The sequence below is a fragment of the Centropristis striata genome, chromosome 11 (genome assembly GCF_030273125.1).
Source record: "Centropristis striata isolate RG_2023a ecotype Rhode Island chromosome 11, C.striata_1.0, whole genome shotgun sequence".
NCBI classification, from domain to species: Eukaryota; Metazoa; Chordata; class Actinopteri; order Perciformes; family Serranidae; genus Centropristis; species Centropristis striata.
The window spans coordinates 31565669-31584681 of record NC_081527.1 but is presented as its reverse complement, the minus strand read 5'-3'; the positions used below and the strand labels follow the sequence as shown (position 1 = coordinate 31584681).

Genomic DNA, 19013 nt, shown 5'->3' with positions numbered 1-19013 from the left:
CTGAGATTCTACAAAGACTGTCAATCTTTCAGGGTCACTATTTTCAAGACTACAGCTAGATTCTTTTAGCATTTTTTACCTACCATTTTTTCCTCATCATGCTCTAAGTAAAAATTGACTAAATGGAGGAGAAGCAGCTTTTGGCTCCAGCTGCTCTAGTGTGTGCAGTGGTTTGTGTTGAAAAAAACAAAAACAATAAAAAGATGAATAGACGCCACAAAATGCCCCTCACAAAGCTGAAAAAGGGTTTCTGTTTTTCTGACATGAAAAGTTGACTATTTTACAGTAAACAAAATAGATATAAGGAAGAATAAAGGAAAGGAAAATGTATAAATTAATTCATGATATACATTTATGCCCTATTTAATGATGTGTTTAATTGAATATTTATATTTATCAGCTCTTTCAACTCTCACTTAGTTAATCATACATTAATTATCGATTATTTATTACTTATTTATGTATAGGCCTACATTTATTTATACATTTTTACTGGGTCTCCTTACTGTTCTCCTTACTAAGAAACAGCGCCCCCAAAATCCCGCTTGTGGCCGTAAATATATGACATCACTATATTTGTATTTAGGACTGAGCTTACAAGCATTATTGTGATGTTCCTTTTTCCTGTGGAAGTGGCCGGTCTGAACCGGGGACCTTTTCCCCGCTCATATATTGGTTGTTGATTGTGTTACATCACTGAGACTTGCGATCATATCAAACACGTTTGATATGATCCAAACCCAAGACTAGGAAAAGACTAATATGACAGAGCAGATTACTACCTTACACTTAACCATGGAGATGACGGAGTGCCGTGACTCCAGTAAAACTCCTAGATTTACTAAAGACTTTCAGTTTTTAGTCTGGGACTGGGGAAATCTTTTGGTGTAAGCCCAGCATAACAAAATAATAGAAAAAGCACACCGCAAAAACACAACACACACACAGACATTGCGTGCCCAATGAGATGAACATAGTGAAATATAACATTCATGCACGTACTCCGTGCATGAGTACGTGCGATCAAACATTACGTGTGATCAAAAACACTATTTAATCATCTGAACACATTGGGCTTAGCAGCAGAGTAAAGGACACAACGTTACTGCGCTCACCTGTGCGCACTGCGCAGCTCTGAATTTACAGGGCGAGACGGCGTGGCTTGGCCTTGAGAGGGCGCAACACAAAGGACCAATGATACAATTGAAAGTTTGGAAGTCCTAAACCACCATTTTTTTTTGTCTTTGAAGAACAGATAATTTAATTCTGGGTCTAGAACTAACAACATTTATTTGGGAGAGAGTATTCATTTTAAACACTGAAATGCAGGAATGAAAAGACAAAGATGAGGAGCTCCACTTTTGAAGACTATTTTCCACTATTATCCGAGATCCTCTAGATATGGGAAATTGCCTAGAACAGGTGCTCCCTGTCAACACCATTGCAGTTGGGTCGTTATATAAGATTTGAATCATAGATAAAAAGTTATGTCCAAAGCCCATATGATGCAGAACCTGCCACAGAAATGGCCTCTCAAGGCGATCAAATGCCTTCTTCGCGTCAAGCGACAAAGTAGCATTTGAAGAATCTGCAGTGTTGGAAGCTTCTATGAGGTGGAGAAGGCGACGGACATTATCTGAGGCAAGGCGCTTCCTAATAAAGCCAGTCTAATCCGCATGAATTAGAGTAGACTAATGTGGATAAAATCTGGAAGCTAAGACTTTGGCAAATAACTTAGTATCAGCATTTAAAATTGAAATAGGACGGTAACTCGAGCACTCAGAAGGATCCTTACCATTTTTTTTTAAAGTTAAGAGATAATAGCAATATTAGTATTCTTAAAGAAAGAACCATTATTAATTGCAGAATGAATCATCTCCAGTAAAAGAGGACCAATTTGGGGCCAGAAGGCCTGATAAAACTCTGGAGGTATACCAGATAGCCCTGGGGATTTATTCTTACTCATACTCACTAGGGCTTTGTGCAATTCACTCAGGGTTATTGGAGCATCAAGTTCAAGGGCAGATTCATAAGGAAGCTTTGGAAGTTGAAGGGGATTCAAAAAGCTTTTGCATGCATGCTCATTATAAATAAACTCTGAGGAATATGAATTGGAGTAAAATGAGCAAAAAATACCATTTACCTCAGTTGGAGCGATGCACAATTTACCTGTGGAAGATTTAGCAGACGATATGTTCGCCAAGTGTTCATTGGTTTTGAGTTTCAAAGCCAATAGATGACTCGGTTGGGCACTGTACAAGCAATCAGGATTGCCTAGTCCTATGAATGAGAAAATCAGATTTGTTCCTGAATGAATGAATGAATGAACCCTTTATTGTCATTGCAGAGAGTAACAAGTACAAGTACAACGAAATTGAGCCATCATCCCATCCAGAACGTATAAAACCCCCACAAACAATATGACCAAGGTAAACAGGACAGGAAGACAGGGTATGAAGAGAGAGAAATACAGCACACATGAGGAGAGGAAAGGAGGAAAAAAAGCATGAAAAAAGTGAATGAGTTAACTACTCATGAGTTAATGAGTAGTTGATTATGGTCTTTAATTAACAGGTCTCACTTGAGAATAAGGTCAGAGGTGGCATTCAGAGACAAAGAACTCTCTAAAGTTGCAATTCTATTTTCTAAATCTACAATATGCTGCCATCTTGTTTTGTTTAGATTAGAGGCAAATCCAATTGTTTTGTCCCTTATGAACCCTTTTACAGCTGACCAGAGTACCCTGGGATCATCAACAGAGGGGCAATTTATCGCTAAAAAATTGGTCCAGTTGTTGTTAAACCGCCAACGGGCCACTTGTTTGGGGCCCGAAGGGATTGCCAGTTTGCCAAATACAGCTCTATGGTCAGAAAGAGACATAGGAAGAAGAGCAAAATCTGAGGCTTTTTCAAATAAATATTTAGAAATTAAAATGTAATCTATACGGGAAAAAGTTCTATTAGTGGGGCGGATTAGCTCAATATTTTACAACAATCGTTCACTTTGTGATAAAAGCATGAAATTTGGTAGATGTGTTGGTGAATATGTTTCGAACAAATCTGGATATTGGGCCACCTCAAAAGCGCCCCCTAGTGGCCGTGGCAGGCATTTGTTATACGAATAAATCAATTATGAATAAAAACTGCCCTTTTAATAATACCAACTGGTGATGAATTGTATATTGTTGGAAAGCCTGATTTGTCACCTTTACAACGAGGTACAGCTTGTAAGGATCGTGCATTCATGGAATGAGCAACGGGGCTAAACGTGTGGGTAGCACCCCCCAAAAATGTGCATCCCCTGTGTAGTGGGGCGGATTAGCTGAACAATCGTTCATTTTGTGATAAAAGCATCAAATTTGGTACACTCATGGCTGAATACATGTTTAATCAATCTGGATATTGGGCCATCGCAAAAAAAATTCTGATGGCTGTGGCGGCCATTTTTAAAAATGGCCATTTAAAAGCGGCCATTTTAAAAAATGGCCGCCGGTGGTTACTGGTGAGGAATGCTTTGCCTACCCTACAGCTGCTGTTTCATGTTTTCAGCACCACAAATATAATTTAGAGACATTTTAAAGTGACAAAAGCTTTATTACAGTCTAATAGAAAAGAACATTAACTTTGTATAACATTTTATTAGGTCTTGATATTCCCATTCACAGGCTATGGCCTCCTCTTTGGCTTGTATTCTTCTGTTGCTCCTTAAAAAGAAAAAATAATTTTCAATATTGTATGACCTGCAACAATAAAAATAAAACACATTTAGACAGAGAAAAAAATCATACATTTTAAAAATTCTACTAGGGTTACTTGTAGCAGGTTACTCTTTCTGGCAAAATCCTTGTACTGAGGTGTGTGACTTAGTCAGGCGGCTTAGCCAAATAAAGGGGACACGCCGGACAAGAGCACCACATTTTTTCCACATACTCTCTATCATTATAGGTTTCAATTTTTAGTAGGAGCCACTTCATCAAGATTGCGGTGATGGCAGCCATATAAAGTCTATGAGAAATGCTATATCTTCCAAGCCACTTAGAAGGTCAATCTTGGTGTCAAAATCTACATTTTCTGGGTCAAGGAATCATTTAAAGCTATTGAGAATATCACTAGATGATTATTTGATCAAATAGATATGTTCATTTTCACTCAGACTGGGCAACTCGCTTCAAGTGCTGCAGCAGGGAATGCTGAGTTGAAACTGTTTGGAATCAATGTTCACGGGAGAGTGTGGATTAGCTGCCATGTACACTGCTCAAAAAAATGAAGGGTACGCTTTCATCTCATGTCAGATCTTGATCAACAAATTATTTACAGTGAGTCATCCAGTGATATTCTCAATAGCTTCAAATGATTCTTTGACCCAGAAAATGTATATTTTGACACCAAGATTGACCTTCTAAGTGGCTTGGAAGATATATTGATTCTCATAGACTCTATATGGCTGCCATCTCCTATCTGCAATCTTGATGAAGTGGCTCCTACCAAAAGGTGAAACCTTTGGTGATAGAGAGCATGTGGAAAAATTTTGGTGCTTTTGTCCGGCGTGTCCCCTTTCTTCTCAAATCTGGTCCTAAGCCGCCTGACTAACTGTGATGGAGTTATAAAATACATTTAAAAAAAGAAAAAAAGAACCACATGGGCAAAGGAGACATATGACATATAGTGTGTGTGTGTGCCTGTGTGTGTGTGTGTGCAGAGAGGGATGTCCACATTCCACAGGACATAATTTAACAGTGTCTTATTAAGCTTTCACACCCAACAGCCACTGATACATGTTCCAAGCTAACTAGCTAGCTTAAGTACCTATTTTTGCTATCTTGCTAATTTACTTTTCCGCCAAGGCCCATGATGATTGTTTTTCTCTTTAGCCTTTATGATGTTCATAGCATATTTTATTCATAATTACAGGTGAAATAAAATATTTAGACATACCTTGATGGACAGTCCACTGCACTGCTTGTCCCAGGAAGCAAATGCTAGCTAGCTCATTTGCTAGCTAGCTCGATGGCTAGCCCGATTGTGGTGGGGCAGGAAAAATAACTGAAAGAGTGTCTAACTGGATTTTTGTTAATTTAATATGTGTATTTACATTTTTTAAATTTACGTTTGTGTATTTAGTTTAAATGTTTTAAATATTTTAAGAAATAATTTAAATATTTTTTGTAATTTTAACGAAGAAAATGACTATGGCCACTAGGGGGCGAATTTGCGATGGCCTAATATGCAGATTTGTTTGAAACATATCCACCAACACATCCACCAAATTGTGTGCTTCTATCACAAAATAAACAATTCTTGTGATTTATTGAGCTAATCCGCCCCACAGGGGATGTACATTTTTGGGGGGTGCTACCCACACGTTTAGCCCCGTTGCTCATTCCATGAATGCACGATCCTTACAAGCTGTACCTCGTTGTAAAGGTGACTAATCAGGCTTTCCAGCAATATACAATTCATCACCAGTTGGTATTATTAAAAGGGCAGTTTTTATTCATCATTGATTTATTCGTATAACAAATGCCTGCCACGGCCACTAGGGGGCGCTTTTGAGGTGGCCCAATATCCAGATTTGTTCGAAACATATTCACCAACACATCTACCAAATTTCATGCTTTTATCACAAAGTGAACGATTGTTCAGCTAATCCGCCCCACTATATGACGTGATGAGAAACAAGAGAACTCCCTTAGAGAGGGATTAGCTGTCCGCCAGGCATCTACTACGACACAGTCTGAAGCCCATTTCCTTAATGCAGAGGAAGCAAGACGCTGGTTTGCCCCCTCAGCTACACCAGTTCTATCTAATGAGTGTAACCAAACCGCATTAAAGTCACCTCCTATTATTAGATCAAAATCAGATAAATCCAGCCTAAGTTTAGTCAGATAATCAAAAAAGCTCCTATCAAAGGAGTTAGGGGCATACACAGAAACAAAAGCTACTTTCTTACCATTTTCCCAATATATCTATTAACACATCTGCCACATTTGGTGCTTTTACCACAAAATGAAAAATAGGTATGCTCTGCCACCCCACCATGAATGAAAATGACAAACGATGTAAAAGTGTTATCTGTCTTCAGTCCGGTATGAAACTACAGTGATGTTGCGATGTATAAGATCAGTCCGATCAGCTGCAGCGTCTAATCAATAACCGATGTCCAGTAAGGGGCGGGGCCACCGGTAAAAAACTTCCGCATAGGATGCTCTCATGTATCCTGGCTCATGGCTCCTCCGATATGCCTCCTCCATCCTCGATCCTCCGAGCACAAATAAGAGCTTTGGGATGGTCGTAAAGATGGCTCACGAAGAACTTCCGGTTCAAGTGAGGAGACACAAAATAAGATAAATGAGAAAGGCCCATTGACTTTGAGCAGTAAAATGCTAAATCTATTTTTCATTTTTGCCATTTTATTTCCATATAATCATAATAGAAAATACAACAAAAACTGAATTATTTTATGTTTAAAAATTGCTAGACTACTTTTATTCCCCCACATCGGGGATGGTAATGATTAGAAACAATGATTTTAAAGCAAAAATATATTTCGGCATATTAAAAATATTTTCGTTACCTTAGAGAATACAAATGACCTAAAGCAAAACTGTGACAGAGTAAATTTCAGTCCTGATCTTTGAGATTTCTGCCTTCTCTGGAATATAATGGAACGAGATGACACTAACTTTGAGGTGAATAACTCTACAGCTTTGTTTTTTCAGAAATCATGACCCAGTTACTCAAAATAATCCTTAGACCTTGGTAGCAGTTTCATGTAGGATCTATCCTACAATAAAATAGTATCTCCCAACAATCTAAATTAATAAAGAGCACAAGAGAAAAAATGTGTCCCTTTAAAGTAGGGCTGGGCGATATATCGATATATTTTTAAATGTGATATGTAGTTAGACCATATCGCATATGGGTGATTCTTCAATTAAGGGAGTTTTTCTGTCCCAAAATTAAAAAAAAAATAATGTTCTTTAATCTCTGTTTTTTCTATTTCAAAAAGTTTATCAATTGGTCTGGAACAAAGATCTTAGCATAGCTTTGATTGTATTTCATGATAATTTTGATATTTTTATAATTTTTTCAAAGTTGTCAGAGCAAAATGTCATTACCATCACAAAAACAAAACACTGATTTTAATACAAAATGGTTTGAAAAGCAAAGTTTTCACAATCATTCCAGTAAGTACAAAACATGCTCTTTAAGAATCATATTCTAAATATTTGTAAGTACAATTGAAATACATTTTAACGACATGTTCTCTCTAAATTTTTAATACATTGCCTTGTCTCAACAATGAAATATTGCGTACTAATCAGAATATTTGAATTGCAATGTATATTTTTTTCTGAAACTGCAAATTTATTTAAATAACATTACCACAATGATTGAGGTAAATCTCAAGTTAACAAAAAAGCAACATTTTCTATCAAAAAATGCATTGTGACGGTAATGACACTGTATTCCGGTAATGACACCATGTTTTGGTAATGACATTAAAATGAACACTGGTGTTTTTCTGTTGTTTTTTACAACAAACAAAAGATAAAGAAATACTACTTTTTTTAAAAACAACACCTTTTGAACACTTAACCTTCATTAAAATTAATCACTTGGTAAACTACCACAGCATTGCTTGTGTAATAATGTCTTCTTCAGGCCAGCTGGCTCGTTTCTGCCAATCCAAAAATGATAAAATAGAAAATAAAGTTTTCAGCACTCTCAAATAAGTGTGTAGCATTTAATTCATGCACAATGGCGTGACCCATATTAAACAACAGTCAGGGACCTGCGTCATCGGAACAATATCATAAAAAGACAAGTAAGAAATACAGTATAGTAATAAGAATCGTATTTAAGTCATTAAAAAACATATATCACATTCTGTGACTCAACTCAACTCAACTTTATTTGTAAAGCACTTTAAAACAACAACAGCCGCAACAAAGTGCTGTACATAAACAAACAGAACAAGAGACAATAAAATAAATAAAACAGGAAATAAACACTAAAATAAACTGCAACAACCACATCAGTAACCAATTGATTGTACACACTAGCAATAACAAAATGCACTTAACAATATAAAAACTCATCATGTGCAGAACCTATATGTATAGAACCTCATTCCCTCAGGGAGCACAACATCTCCCACACATTCTCTGGTAGCCTCATGTGCCTTTTTGTGACTGGCTGGGGCTCTGGGACCAGACCAAGCAGGTCATGTGGCTGATACCACAGAACATCATCCTTCATAGGCCAAAAGAAACGGTTCTTGCCAATGATGCTCATTGTTTTCACAAGGGTAAAACCTGCTGCATCTACATCCTGAATGATGCCTGGATACACTTCTTGGTCGTATTGAATGGCACACCATTGGCCTATCAACTGATCTGTGATCTCTGAAACGGGGACAAGTGTTGATGGCTGTGTGTCCATCCCAGGTAGCTGCAGATCCAGGGCTGATCCTTCCTGACTTGTAGTTGGCTCATCTCGCTGAATAGCCACTGTTTGTGAGCCATAGCACTTGCACTCCTCTGGAGCTGAACAGAAACAGCTGAGTACTCGCCACTTGATGTGACCTGGATTGTTGGTGAAAATCTGTACAAAAATTAAAACAATTGGGTGTTACTGAATATGCTACATTCACAGAGTAAATAAAGACAAATTTAATTAATGAATATTATAATAGAATATATAATAGATAGATAGATAGATAGATAGATAGATAGATAGATAGATAGATAGATAGATAGATAGATAGATAGATAGATAGATAGATAGATAGATAGATAGATAGATAGATAGATAGATAGATAGATAGATAGATAGATAGACTTTATTTATCCCAAGCTGGGAAATTACAGTGTAGCAGCAGCATTACACACAGAGACAATAACAGCACAATTAAATAAAAAGAACAACCTAGGCATACTTCAAGCAATAAAATATAAAAATACAATAAAATACAATAAAAATAAAGTGTCTAAAGAAGAGTATGTATTAAGGAGTGGAATAGAATTCCAGTGCAGAATAAATATGAATATACAGTATAAAAATGTTGGTGCTATGAAACAAATAAGGTGCAATGAACAGGGTGCATAAAAAACACATAAAGTGCATAAACAGTATGTAATGAACCAGGTTATTATTTGTTATTGTACAGTGTGATGGCATGTGGCAGGAAAGATTTTTTATATCTGTCCCTATGACAGCGGAGCTGGAGCAGCCTGTGAGAGAAGGTGCTCCGCTGTCTTTCTACTGTGTGATGGAGAGGCTGCTGATCATTGTCCATGATGGCCAGCAGTTTGTTCAGTGTTCTCCTCTCCACCACAGTCCCAAAAGTCTCCAGCCTGAGACCGAGTACAGAGCCAGCCTTCTTGATAATCTTATCAAGTCTGTTGGTGTCGATGGCTCTGATGCTGCTGCCCCAACACACAGCAGCAAAGAAAATGGCGCTGGCAACAACAGACTGGTAGAAGATCTCCAACATCTTGCTGCTACTATACTCCACCTGATGTATTTTTATTGTTCCATGAACTGTTTCCAGTTTATTTGGTAGCAAGGCATCCTTTGCTGAAATGTCTTCTTCAGTGACATAGAAGAGCTTGATCTTTGATTGCTCCTTCGACAGGACATCGAAGAGGACTTCACCACTTGGTACATCTATTCCACGGGCAACAATAGCATCTGCGTTTCATTTTATTGCTGCCCCAACTCCATCCGCAGGCCCTTTGCCATGCCCGGCCTCCAAAAAGTTCCAGGTCACCCTGCTGAACCCAAACCTAAACGGCATTGTGGAGAGTAAATCAAAATTCTTCTTGGAGCGGTACTGGGTTGTAGGGCCGTCACTTATGACATGGAGGGTTGTTGCAGAGGGATTCTGTTCCTTCAAGTGGGAGAGCACAGGAGAGAGATGTGCCCATATAGCTGAAGGATCATGCCTCATTGATGAGGAAACTGAACACACTGATTTCCTGTGTAGGCAACTCCAGTGTGAAGGGATGCTTGCTTGTGTGAGTCGCCAAAATGTACGGCTTGAATCTCAGATGAGTATTTGCAGAGATAATTCTTGGCAAAATCCACTTGAAGAATAATCTCACTCTGCCCAACATTTTCTTTCAGACGACTCAGCGTGGAGTACTGATGGCGGATGTTGAAGACATGTCTTGCAAACCTCTCTTTTAAAGCAGTCGTGAAGTCTTCCAAAAGAGACTGAAGGGTGTCATATATCCGCTCCTTTGTCGTTAAGTGTACATTGAACTTGTGTTTTGTTCCATCTTTGTTTGTCTTCTCACGCTCCTCAACTTTATTTTTCCAGTTAAACCAGTAGGTCTGTAAGCCAGGATCAAATTCACCTGTTTGCAGCTCTTTTCCTTTGCAGAGGTTACACTCTCTGTATGCACATTCTTTTGTTGGCTTTTCACAGCATAAGGTCTCCATCAACCTGTCAGGGTTTTTACTTTGTGTCACTTTATGATACGCTCAGCCATGAACTGCACATTGGCATGTATTTTGCATAAGCAGGTATCTCTGTCGCGTGAGGTAGGTGTCACAACCCAAAAAGGTTGGTTTTTGCAAAACTCTGTATATGACAGCTTCAACAGTGGACTTTCCATCTTGAACTTCAGATAAAGGTTGTGAAGTGTGTCATTTAGAAAACGCTTCTGCTTTTTCACCTTCTGTCGGGTGAGTGTCTCCCTTTTCCCTGTTGTTGCTCTGCTGTTATCGTCTCGTTCCAAGAATATCTTGATTTTCTCAGTGGTATCCACACTGATAATGTTTTTGTAGGGTTTCCTATGATAGTGAAGACCAGCAGGCCGTTCGCTGTTTTTCCGCATCATCTTGGCTGAGATACCAAGTTGGTTTTGCGCTTCTTTCACCAAGTGGTACTTCTTTAGAATCTTCAAAGCCAGAATCTTTGATGCTACTTGTTTTTCTTTTGTGCCAGAATCCTTATATTTTCTTTTCAGCTGAGAAAGCACTACATTCTGAAACAGTAGTGTTCTTCGAAGGGCCTTCGGTTTTAGCCGCATTTGTTGCTTTAATTTAATTTTGGGGGATTCTGAAGTTTTCAGCTTCTCAGAGAGCCATTGATATCTCTTTTTATACTTCTCCACCTTTCTCAGAGCATCATTAAGCTTCAGATGGGACTCAGCAAGGTCACGGTAAGCTTTTGCCCTCTTTGCTCTGACAGTTTTCCGTCCTCTCCTACGACTTGGGGTTTTATGAGAAATATCAGGTGAAGATTCAAGAATGGGCACTTCATTCTCTCTCTGTTCTTCCTGACCTATAGGAGATATGGGAGGTGTGTTTCCAGCTATGTAACTTTGAATTTTCTCACTGTTTTTCTCACTGACCCTTTTGTTTCTTTGGTTAACTTTCCACTGTCGTCTCCTGTATCTTTGTTCCCGCTTTGGTAATTCTGAGATGGCTTTCAATTTTCCTGTCTCTTTTCTTTTTTTGTATCTCTCTTTTTCTCTTTCAAGATATTGTTGATATTTCTCAGGATCTTCCTTGATTTTATCTCTGCACTTTTTTGACCGTTGAACTGGTTTAGCCGGGGCCATGTTGACATCTTCAAACATAAACAATGTAAATTACGGTTGGTCACTGTTCAATTATGTATGGTAGTAAAGTAGTAAATAGTAAATTAAGCTAATATATTCTAGTTATAAGGTAATAAACAGATAAATTGTCATTACCATCACTGATTGTCATTACCATCACAGTCACTTGTGCGATGGTAATGACACGTGATGGTAATGACAATTTTCACTTGCCGCACAAAATGTTGGCTAGGTTTTCGCTAAGCTAAGCTAACTGGTTGGCTAGCATACAATTTACACTAAATATAGGTAAATAAAGTGAAATTTCCTATTAATTAATTAAAATACTCAAATAGTAACTTGTTTGGTAATGACGCCTAATAAACATACTCTCAGATCAGGATGTATAAAACATCAAATTACTTACATATGAGGGCATCAAAAAATCAGGCTACTGCCTCATGTCTGGGATTGGTCCTCTGGAGCATAATTTGCATGCAACAATGTAAGAAACTTTTTGTAAAAACTTTATTGTTCTCTAAAATGTTGAGTGTGATTGTAATGACGGATGTATAAGGGACAGTGATATTTAACTATAAATAAATTGTAAATTGAATAAATATAAATTATATGAATTTAAAAAATGTCTTTTTAAGTTGTTATGAGGAAATGCAAAGTAAAGTTTTAATGAATTTAGCACTTTTTATTGCTTTATTGAAGAGGGGATGTCAAAAAGTCTGGGTTGGGGACAAGCCCAAAACAATGAAATTCTTGCCCATTTCAATTTTCAACACACTGAAAAAGTATTAAAATGTCATCATTGAGACAGTTATTTTTTTCATAGCTACTACAACCTAACCTTAACAAATACAATAATTGTTTTTTCTAAAAAACATTTTTTTTCTTGAAAATCTACCCTGGGGACAGAAAAACTCCCTTAATTGAAGAATCACCCATATATGGATATATTTTAATATATATATATATATATGTATATTATATATATAATTGCTGCCATTACTAGTGTTTGTCATATTTAGTTCTTTTGTAATGTTATGTTTCTCATAAATATATTACTATTTTTTATTATTTTGTTATACAGTATTTATGTTCACTTAAATAAACAGTTTCAATAAAACTACTTGTGACAGGTTATAATGAACATTTGCTATCACTTTGAGATGAAAAATATCGGGATATTTATCATATATCGGTATTCAGCCTAAATATATCGGAATATGACTTTTGGTCCACATCGTCCAGCCCGACTTAAAGTAAAAGTTAAACAGAAGTGGTACTAAGTACAGTACTAGTACTTACTTGTAATCTATACTGTAGTCATTTCAGAGGAAAATACTGTAACATTTACTCCAACACATTTAGAAGTTTAACTGTTATATATTTGAGATATGGATATAATCCTCCTCTCTACCATTATTTGCATTTAGACATGGTGTACTTTAAATTTTTAAGCACCTTTGTTACATTTGCACAGCTGCAAATCCCCATTATTGCAAATTAAATTCCATTTTATGTCCAATTAAGATACAACTGAATGCCATTTAAAAGTAGCACCAACGAAGCTACCTTAAATTTTTACACATTGGGAACACTGACGTCATTAACAGTATTATACTACAGAGGTCAAGCTGCATGAATACTTTATAATTTGGTTCACTACTGAGTATTTTTGTACTTCATACAGCTAAAAAAAGTAAAATTCAAGTGCTTTCAAGGGACCTTAACCAAAATGACTCAAAGCCTTTATCACTATATCTAAATTAGCATAAATGAAATTCTAAAATCCTTCAATAAAAACTATACTCAGCAGCCAACTTTAAAACTAGCTTTTTACATTAACTTGATCCAGATTTAATGAATTACAAGTGCTTGCATAGATGAAAAAACCTCAAACAAGGGTTAATATTAGGCTTTTTCTAAACTCAGTACTTTAAACAAATCCTGCATCAAAGGTTGACTTGGACAGTTTGAATTTCAACCCATGTGGTCAAGAAAAAAAATTCATGTTTGATCATCAGAAAACAGAAGTAAAGCACTAGCAGACAGTTGTGGGTCGTTTGGATTTTTATTGGCGTATCAAACAGCTGTACATCTATTTGCCTTTCTTCGCCTTGATCTTCCTCAGGTAGAACTCAAGCTCCTTGCCTTCCAGAATGTAGCCGTCTGCCCTGCCGCACTGGCCGGGTCTGGAGGCGATGCAGGCTGAGGGAGGAACAAAAGGAAACATCAGTTTAGAGGCTACAGAAATGTTAAATCTGTAGACAAGCTAAAGATTAGAATGTAAGCTATAAGTCTTTTGAAAGTTAGTGTTGTGAGTTCAAGTGACCAATTTCAAGTGTTTATATTTAACCCAAACTTCATCCAGACTGGGTGAATTCATATGGCAGCTTATGTCAGTAGGCAACAGGTCTTTCTCAGAGTCGTCGTTATCATCACTTTCATTCAGTAGCAGAACTGGACAAAGTTCTCTTCACGGAAAGACGTGCACCACATCAGACAGCACTTTATAATGCAGGGGCCATTAAAGAGAATTCCTTTTAATTTTGTTGTCACTCGGGTGCACTAATCTTAAGATTATGGGCCAATGCTGTTTAAAATTCAATGGGCAAATAGATTTCTTTTAAATCTACTCATTTTAAAAAAAGGAGTTTTGTCCAAATCAGAACACCGGCCATTGCCATTACTGAATGTCATCTTAATTGCAGAAATCAGCTAACAAGCCAAATTTCAGCAGAAATCCATGTTTGGCGAATATAATTGCATCCCTACTTGTGACCAACATGCACCTTGCATGTAGAAAATTCAGAATAAAGCTGGACTGATTCTGAAACATTTCCCATAAGAGGAATACTCTAGTTGAAGTGAATTAATAGTTATTTTGAACTCAAATATGCCAATTTTCACAATTAAGACACATATGAGCATTTGCATCTTGTGCCTTATACGCAGCAAATGAATTGCATCCAAGTTGGTTGTAAAACTAAAAGTATTCAGACCCAACATTTAAAAATTGAGTGCAAAATAGAGCTGATGACCCTTCTTTGAAGTTTAGCCCAAGAGACTAAGTTACTTTCAGGAAAAGCCAAGTGCATGTCAAGTCTTAAAAAAATGCACCAGTGTAGTGGTTACAAATCTAACTTTAAACTGAAAGCTAGCCTGGACAGCTCCATCAGTAGATCAACACTCTTGCTGAGACTCACCAAGCAGTTTTCCCTGCTGGAACTGCTCCTCCAAGAGGGTGCTGATCTTAGCTGTCTTTTTACGATCGTCGTACTTCTTCTGGGTCTTCTTTGACCTCTTCTTGTTCAGGACCTCTTCCTCCTCAGGAGTCTACAAGAATTGGGAACAAAGCTCATTAGATAGAAATTTGACACTCCAGGGTGATTTAAATTAAAAAAAAAATGCAGGAAGGAATTGTATTCAACGGGTCTTTCTCAGAGTCGTCGTTATCACCACTTTCATTCAGTAGCAGAACTGGACAAAGTTATCTTCATGGAAAGACGTGCAGCAGATTTAAGACCACTTAATATAATACAGGTGTCATGAAATGAAAATGCCTCTTAAATTGTGTCATCTTTTGACACTGGTTGTAACCTACTGACTAATGTAGGAAGGTAAACTTGTTCATACTTAAAGAACTCCCCTAAAATAAACTGAAGAATCTTTTCCACTTTCTCAATGTTTGCATCTCTTGCTAGCATTATGCCTGTTTTTGCAAGTAGATGGCACTTTTGGATAAATAATACAAGATGCCGTCTGAAACGTATCAGCATGCGGAAGGCCTAATTTTCACCTACAAGTCATCTTCAATTTCAAACCTCTTTCACTTATGATAGCAGCAGCATAAAGTGTATATAAACAATGCCAAAACAAGAGATAGACACTTAGTTGGGATGGATGAGACATTTTCTCTACGTACCAGCTTGGCGCCCTTCTTGCGTCCCAGAGGAGTCGCGAAGTGGGCCTCATACCACTGCCTGTAGGGAAGGCTGTCGACGAGGACGATGCAGTTCTTCACCAGGGTCTTGGTTCTGACCAGCTCGTTGTTGGAGGCATTGTAGACCACATCGATGATCCTGGTCTTGCGTGTGCAACCTGCATACACAATATTAAGAGCCATTAGTAAAAGCAAGCCCACCTGGAACTTGACTTGATAACCAACAACATTGTTTTGGTTAATCTTTAAAATGGCAACACATTAACAGGTCTTTCTCAGGTGTCTTAATTATCATCACTTGCATTCAGTAGCAGAACTGGACAAAGTTATCATCATGGAAAGATTTGTGTTGTCAAGTGCCCCATTTCCAAAGCATGGTCTGGTTCAACTCAGTTTTTATACAAGGTCCTTTTGCAGAGGCGGTACCAAAAAATACCAGGGACTAGCCTCAACTTAAACTGAAATCAACTTACACTCAGAGCCCCATGAGAAGTTACCAACATCCAGCCTCAGAGCACGGTACTTCTTGTTCCCACCACGGACCCTCACTGTGTGGATGCGACGAGCACCAATCTAAAGAAAAAGAAGTGTTATTAGTACAATTTATATATAGACTAAATTATAATTTATGGAAAAATACTATCCACATAGGTTGAAGCGTGTCAGTGTAACTATGACAAGTCCTAACATTGGTAAGTCCAGAACTTTGAACCAAAACGGTCCAAAAAAAGACATACCTAAGGTCACGTTTTCATCACCCACGCTACATCACATTAAGACCATTTAACCAGTTTTATTACTCACTTTTGTGTTTGCAGGAGGGCGTCCGAGCTCATACTTCCTTTTCTTGTGGTAGGGCTTGCGTTTACCGCCAGTCTTGCGGCGTTTATGCCAGTTGTCCCTTGAGATACCTGAATAAATGGGAAAAGAGTAAGAACCAGGAGTTAAGATTGGTCCATTCACATTGTGTTCACTACAAAAATTAACTTGTTAATGCTTGAGCAATCAGTTCTCCAAGGTAGGTTGTCCGCATTTTTAATTAGGATTCCGCTTAAAGAGTTTCATCATTTCGCTCAAGCAATTTTAGGCTCCCTTTGTGGCTAAATGCACGTTTCTGAGTTGGATTAAGGACAATTTCAAATCAAACTACAATTTGCTGGGTTTAATGTTCTACAGAACTAAGAGTCAACATATACTGCTTCAAACTTCCTACAGCTCAAAACTATAACACAAAGACAAGCTCATTTTAGTACTTCATGATCTTAAGTCATAATGTGGCCTGGTCAGAGGCAACATGCACCTCGTGTGTCCGAGAAACATCTTCATTAACAACTTTAGATATAATTTTAACATAATAGGGGTGGTAAATGCACCCAACTACCTTCTCAAACGGGAAATATTCCCAATATTTCCTCGTGTTTCAGTGCAGCAGCGTGACATGAACACGTCTACCTGCTAGCTGAAGCTAACATTAGCCCTGCATTCACCTGGCGCCCCACAAAACTCTTACACATACGTTTCTCCTAAACATGACTGGCACAGAAAAACACCGCCGATCCATGCTGAAATATCGCAAAGCCTCAAAAATGGCAAAAAAGTGTGCCATTCTCAAGCACACTTGAAGCGCCACAAGCTAACTACATGGCTAATGACAGCAGCCATCTTGGAGCATTTCAGGCATCCTTTGCAATTATCTTCATTAAAACACAATAAACTTAAAGTTGACAGCAAAGTTAAAGCTACTTTTGTTCAGATAACATTTAGCTACAATATAGCGAACCATTATATCGATATTCCTTCGTTAAATCACCAGATGGACAAGGATTGTCCCTCCGACCCGAGCATGAAAACACGTACCCATTCTCAGGCGCCGGCTAGAAAGAGGAATCGCAAAGGCTCATGGGGAGGTTTGAAGCTACGCGTTCTCGCGAGAATTCGCGGTATTTTCTTCGGGCGAGGTTTTGATATTGTCTGTTGTCTTTCAATCTTTTTTTTTTCCAACTTTATTTCACATCACAATTTATCGAACATTTCAATTTGAAACATACATTTTCAAAAACTCATTCGAGGAAACATTGCTTGCATTTTAAAAACACAGTACAAGCTTGGCACAACTTAATACATTAATGAAATAAAATAAAATAAATACAGGGGTTGACTTTCAACAAGGTGCGCGTAATAAAAGAAAATAACAGGATTGCATCCTAAAAGACAAGAGACCTAGACAGTGTTTCATACAAATCAGTTATGGACTGGTTATCTTCCGTTAATGTCTTCAGGGATGTTATATCATTTTTAATTTCATTTTTAAAACAATTTATGGTGGGTTTCCATTTATTCTTATGTATATGATATTTTCCCATAATAAGAATTGTTTTCACCATTTTGGATATCTTTTTTGGCAGACCATCCATATAAATCATCACTTGAAATTTGTTAAACATAGAATTGTTAATCCCAGTATTTATCCATGGATAAACATCTTTCCAAAACTGCATTGTGACTGAGCAAGAGAAAAACAAGTGTTCAATTGTTTCATGTTCTATCGTACAGAAACACACGGACTTACTTCAAAATTAAACCTTTTCCTTTGGGTTTCAGCAGCAGGATAAATATTGTTTATTATTTTGAACTGCATTTTTAAAATCTTGGATAAAACTGGTCATTTAAGGTAATTACAATAAGTCTTCTTTAGTGTCACTTCATAATCTGTTATCTATGTTTTCATTGACTTTTTGATATCATGGAACAGAAGTGAGAGATTATTTTATAGGCTACATAAATTATCATGTAGGCATCATCAAGCAGCACTGTACAACAATCAAAGAAAGCATTATATAATATTCCTATCTCCCAATGATGTAGGTCTGCATCAGTCTAAAAAACATACCTTGGAAAAAAATTTTTAACCACTTCTCACCTATACAGCGTCATGTCCTCTATTGATGTGTCATAGCCTTTGTTACTGTATTGTCTTTAGCCTTTTTTTAGCCTGTTACTGTCTATAGCCTTTGTTACTTGTCCAGGTAATCAAGGGCAGTGGTTCTCAGTTGACTGGTTAAGTAAGTAAAAAAGTGCAACCCTTTTCATGGAATATCATAATGATAGATGATTGAAAAAAGCCAGTGATAGCAAATAATGCAAATAATTTCCAAAAGAAATGTTTCTATTATTTCGCAACAATGAACACACTTCAGATCAAACTATGAAATCTGTTAGCAGTAGGTCAGGCAAAAAAAATACACACGTATATAATATGGGTGCAGCATTCATGCAGACCAAGCTATTTCCCTGTAAAAAAAAAAAAAAAAAGTACAATTATTATCTATCGTGCCGTGAAGAAAGAGATGTCCACCACTGCCTTTTGTTCTTCATCCATAAAGATGTTATAAAGTGGATGATCCTGGTCTTTGTTCTGAATGGCCTCTCACATCTTCAGTGTACATCTCTCCACCACCAACTAGTTTACCCAGCTGCCTTGCATCCTTGTGTCTGATGCCA

General features: G+C 37.4%; 1 protein-coding gene and 4 non-coding genes across 5 annotated transcripts; all 5 read right to left on the bottom strand.

Moving 5' to 3' along the window:
- Window positions 1-13621: 13621 nt before the first annotated feature.
- On the bottom strand, window positions 13622-17405 carry rps8a (ribosomal protein S8a). Its single transcript, XM_059345279.1, has 6 exons — window positions 17370-17405; window positions 16317-16423; window positions 15986-16085; window positions 15495-15670; window positions 14776-14905; window positions 13622-13777 (listed from the first exon to the last, which is right to left on the bottom strand). Exons 1-6 carry the CDS (start codon window positions 17371-17373, stop codon window positions 13668-13670), a joined length of 627 nt encoding a protein of 208 aa, XP_059201262.1. The 5' UTR covers window positions 17374-17405; the 3' UTR covers window positions 13622-13667.
- On the bottom strand, window positions 13986-14054 carry LOC131981152 (small nucleolar RNA SNORD38). The gene has a single exon (XR_009395280.1). It is a non-coding gene; the product is annotated as a small nucleolar RNA SNORD38 (small nucleolar RNA).
- On the bottom strand, window positions 15006-15074 carry LOC131981156 (small nucleolar RNA SNORD38). The gene has a single exon (XR_009395282.1). It is a non-coding gene; the product is annotated as a small nucleolar RNA SNORD38 (small nucleolar RNA).
- On the bottom strand, window positions 15784-15853 carry LOC131981155 (small nucleolar RNA SNORD38). The gene has a single exon (XR_009395281.1). It is a non-coding gene; the product is annotated as a small nucleolar RNA SNORD38 (small nucleolar RNA).
- On the bottom strand, window positions 16169-16277 carry LOC131981157 (small nucleolar RNA SNORD46). Its single transcript, XR_009395283.1, has one exon. It is a non-coding gene; the product is annotated as a small nucleolar RNA SNORD46 (small nucleolar RNA).
- Window positions 17406-19013: the final 1608 nt, after the last annotated feature.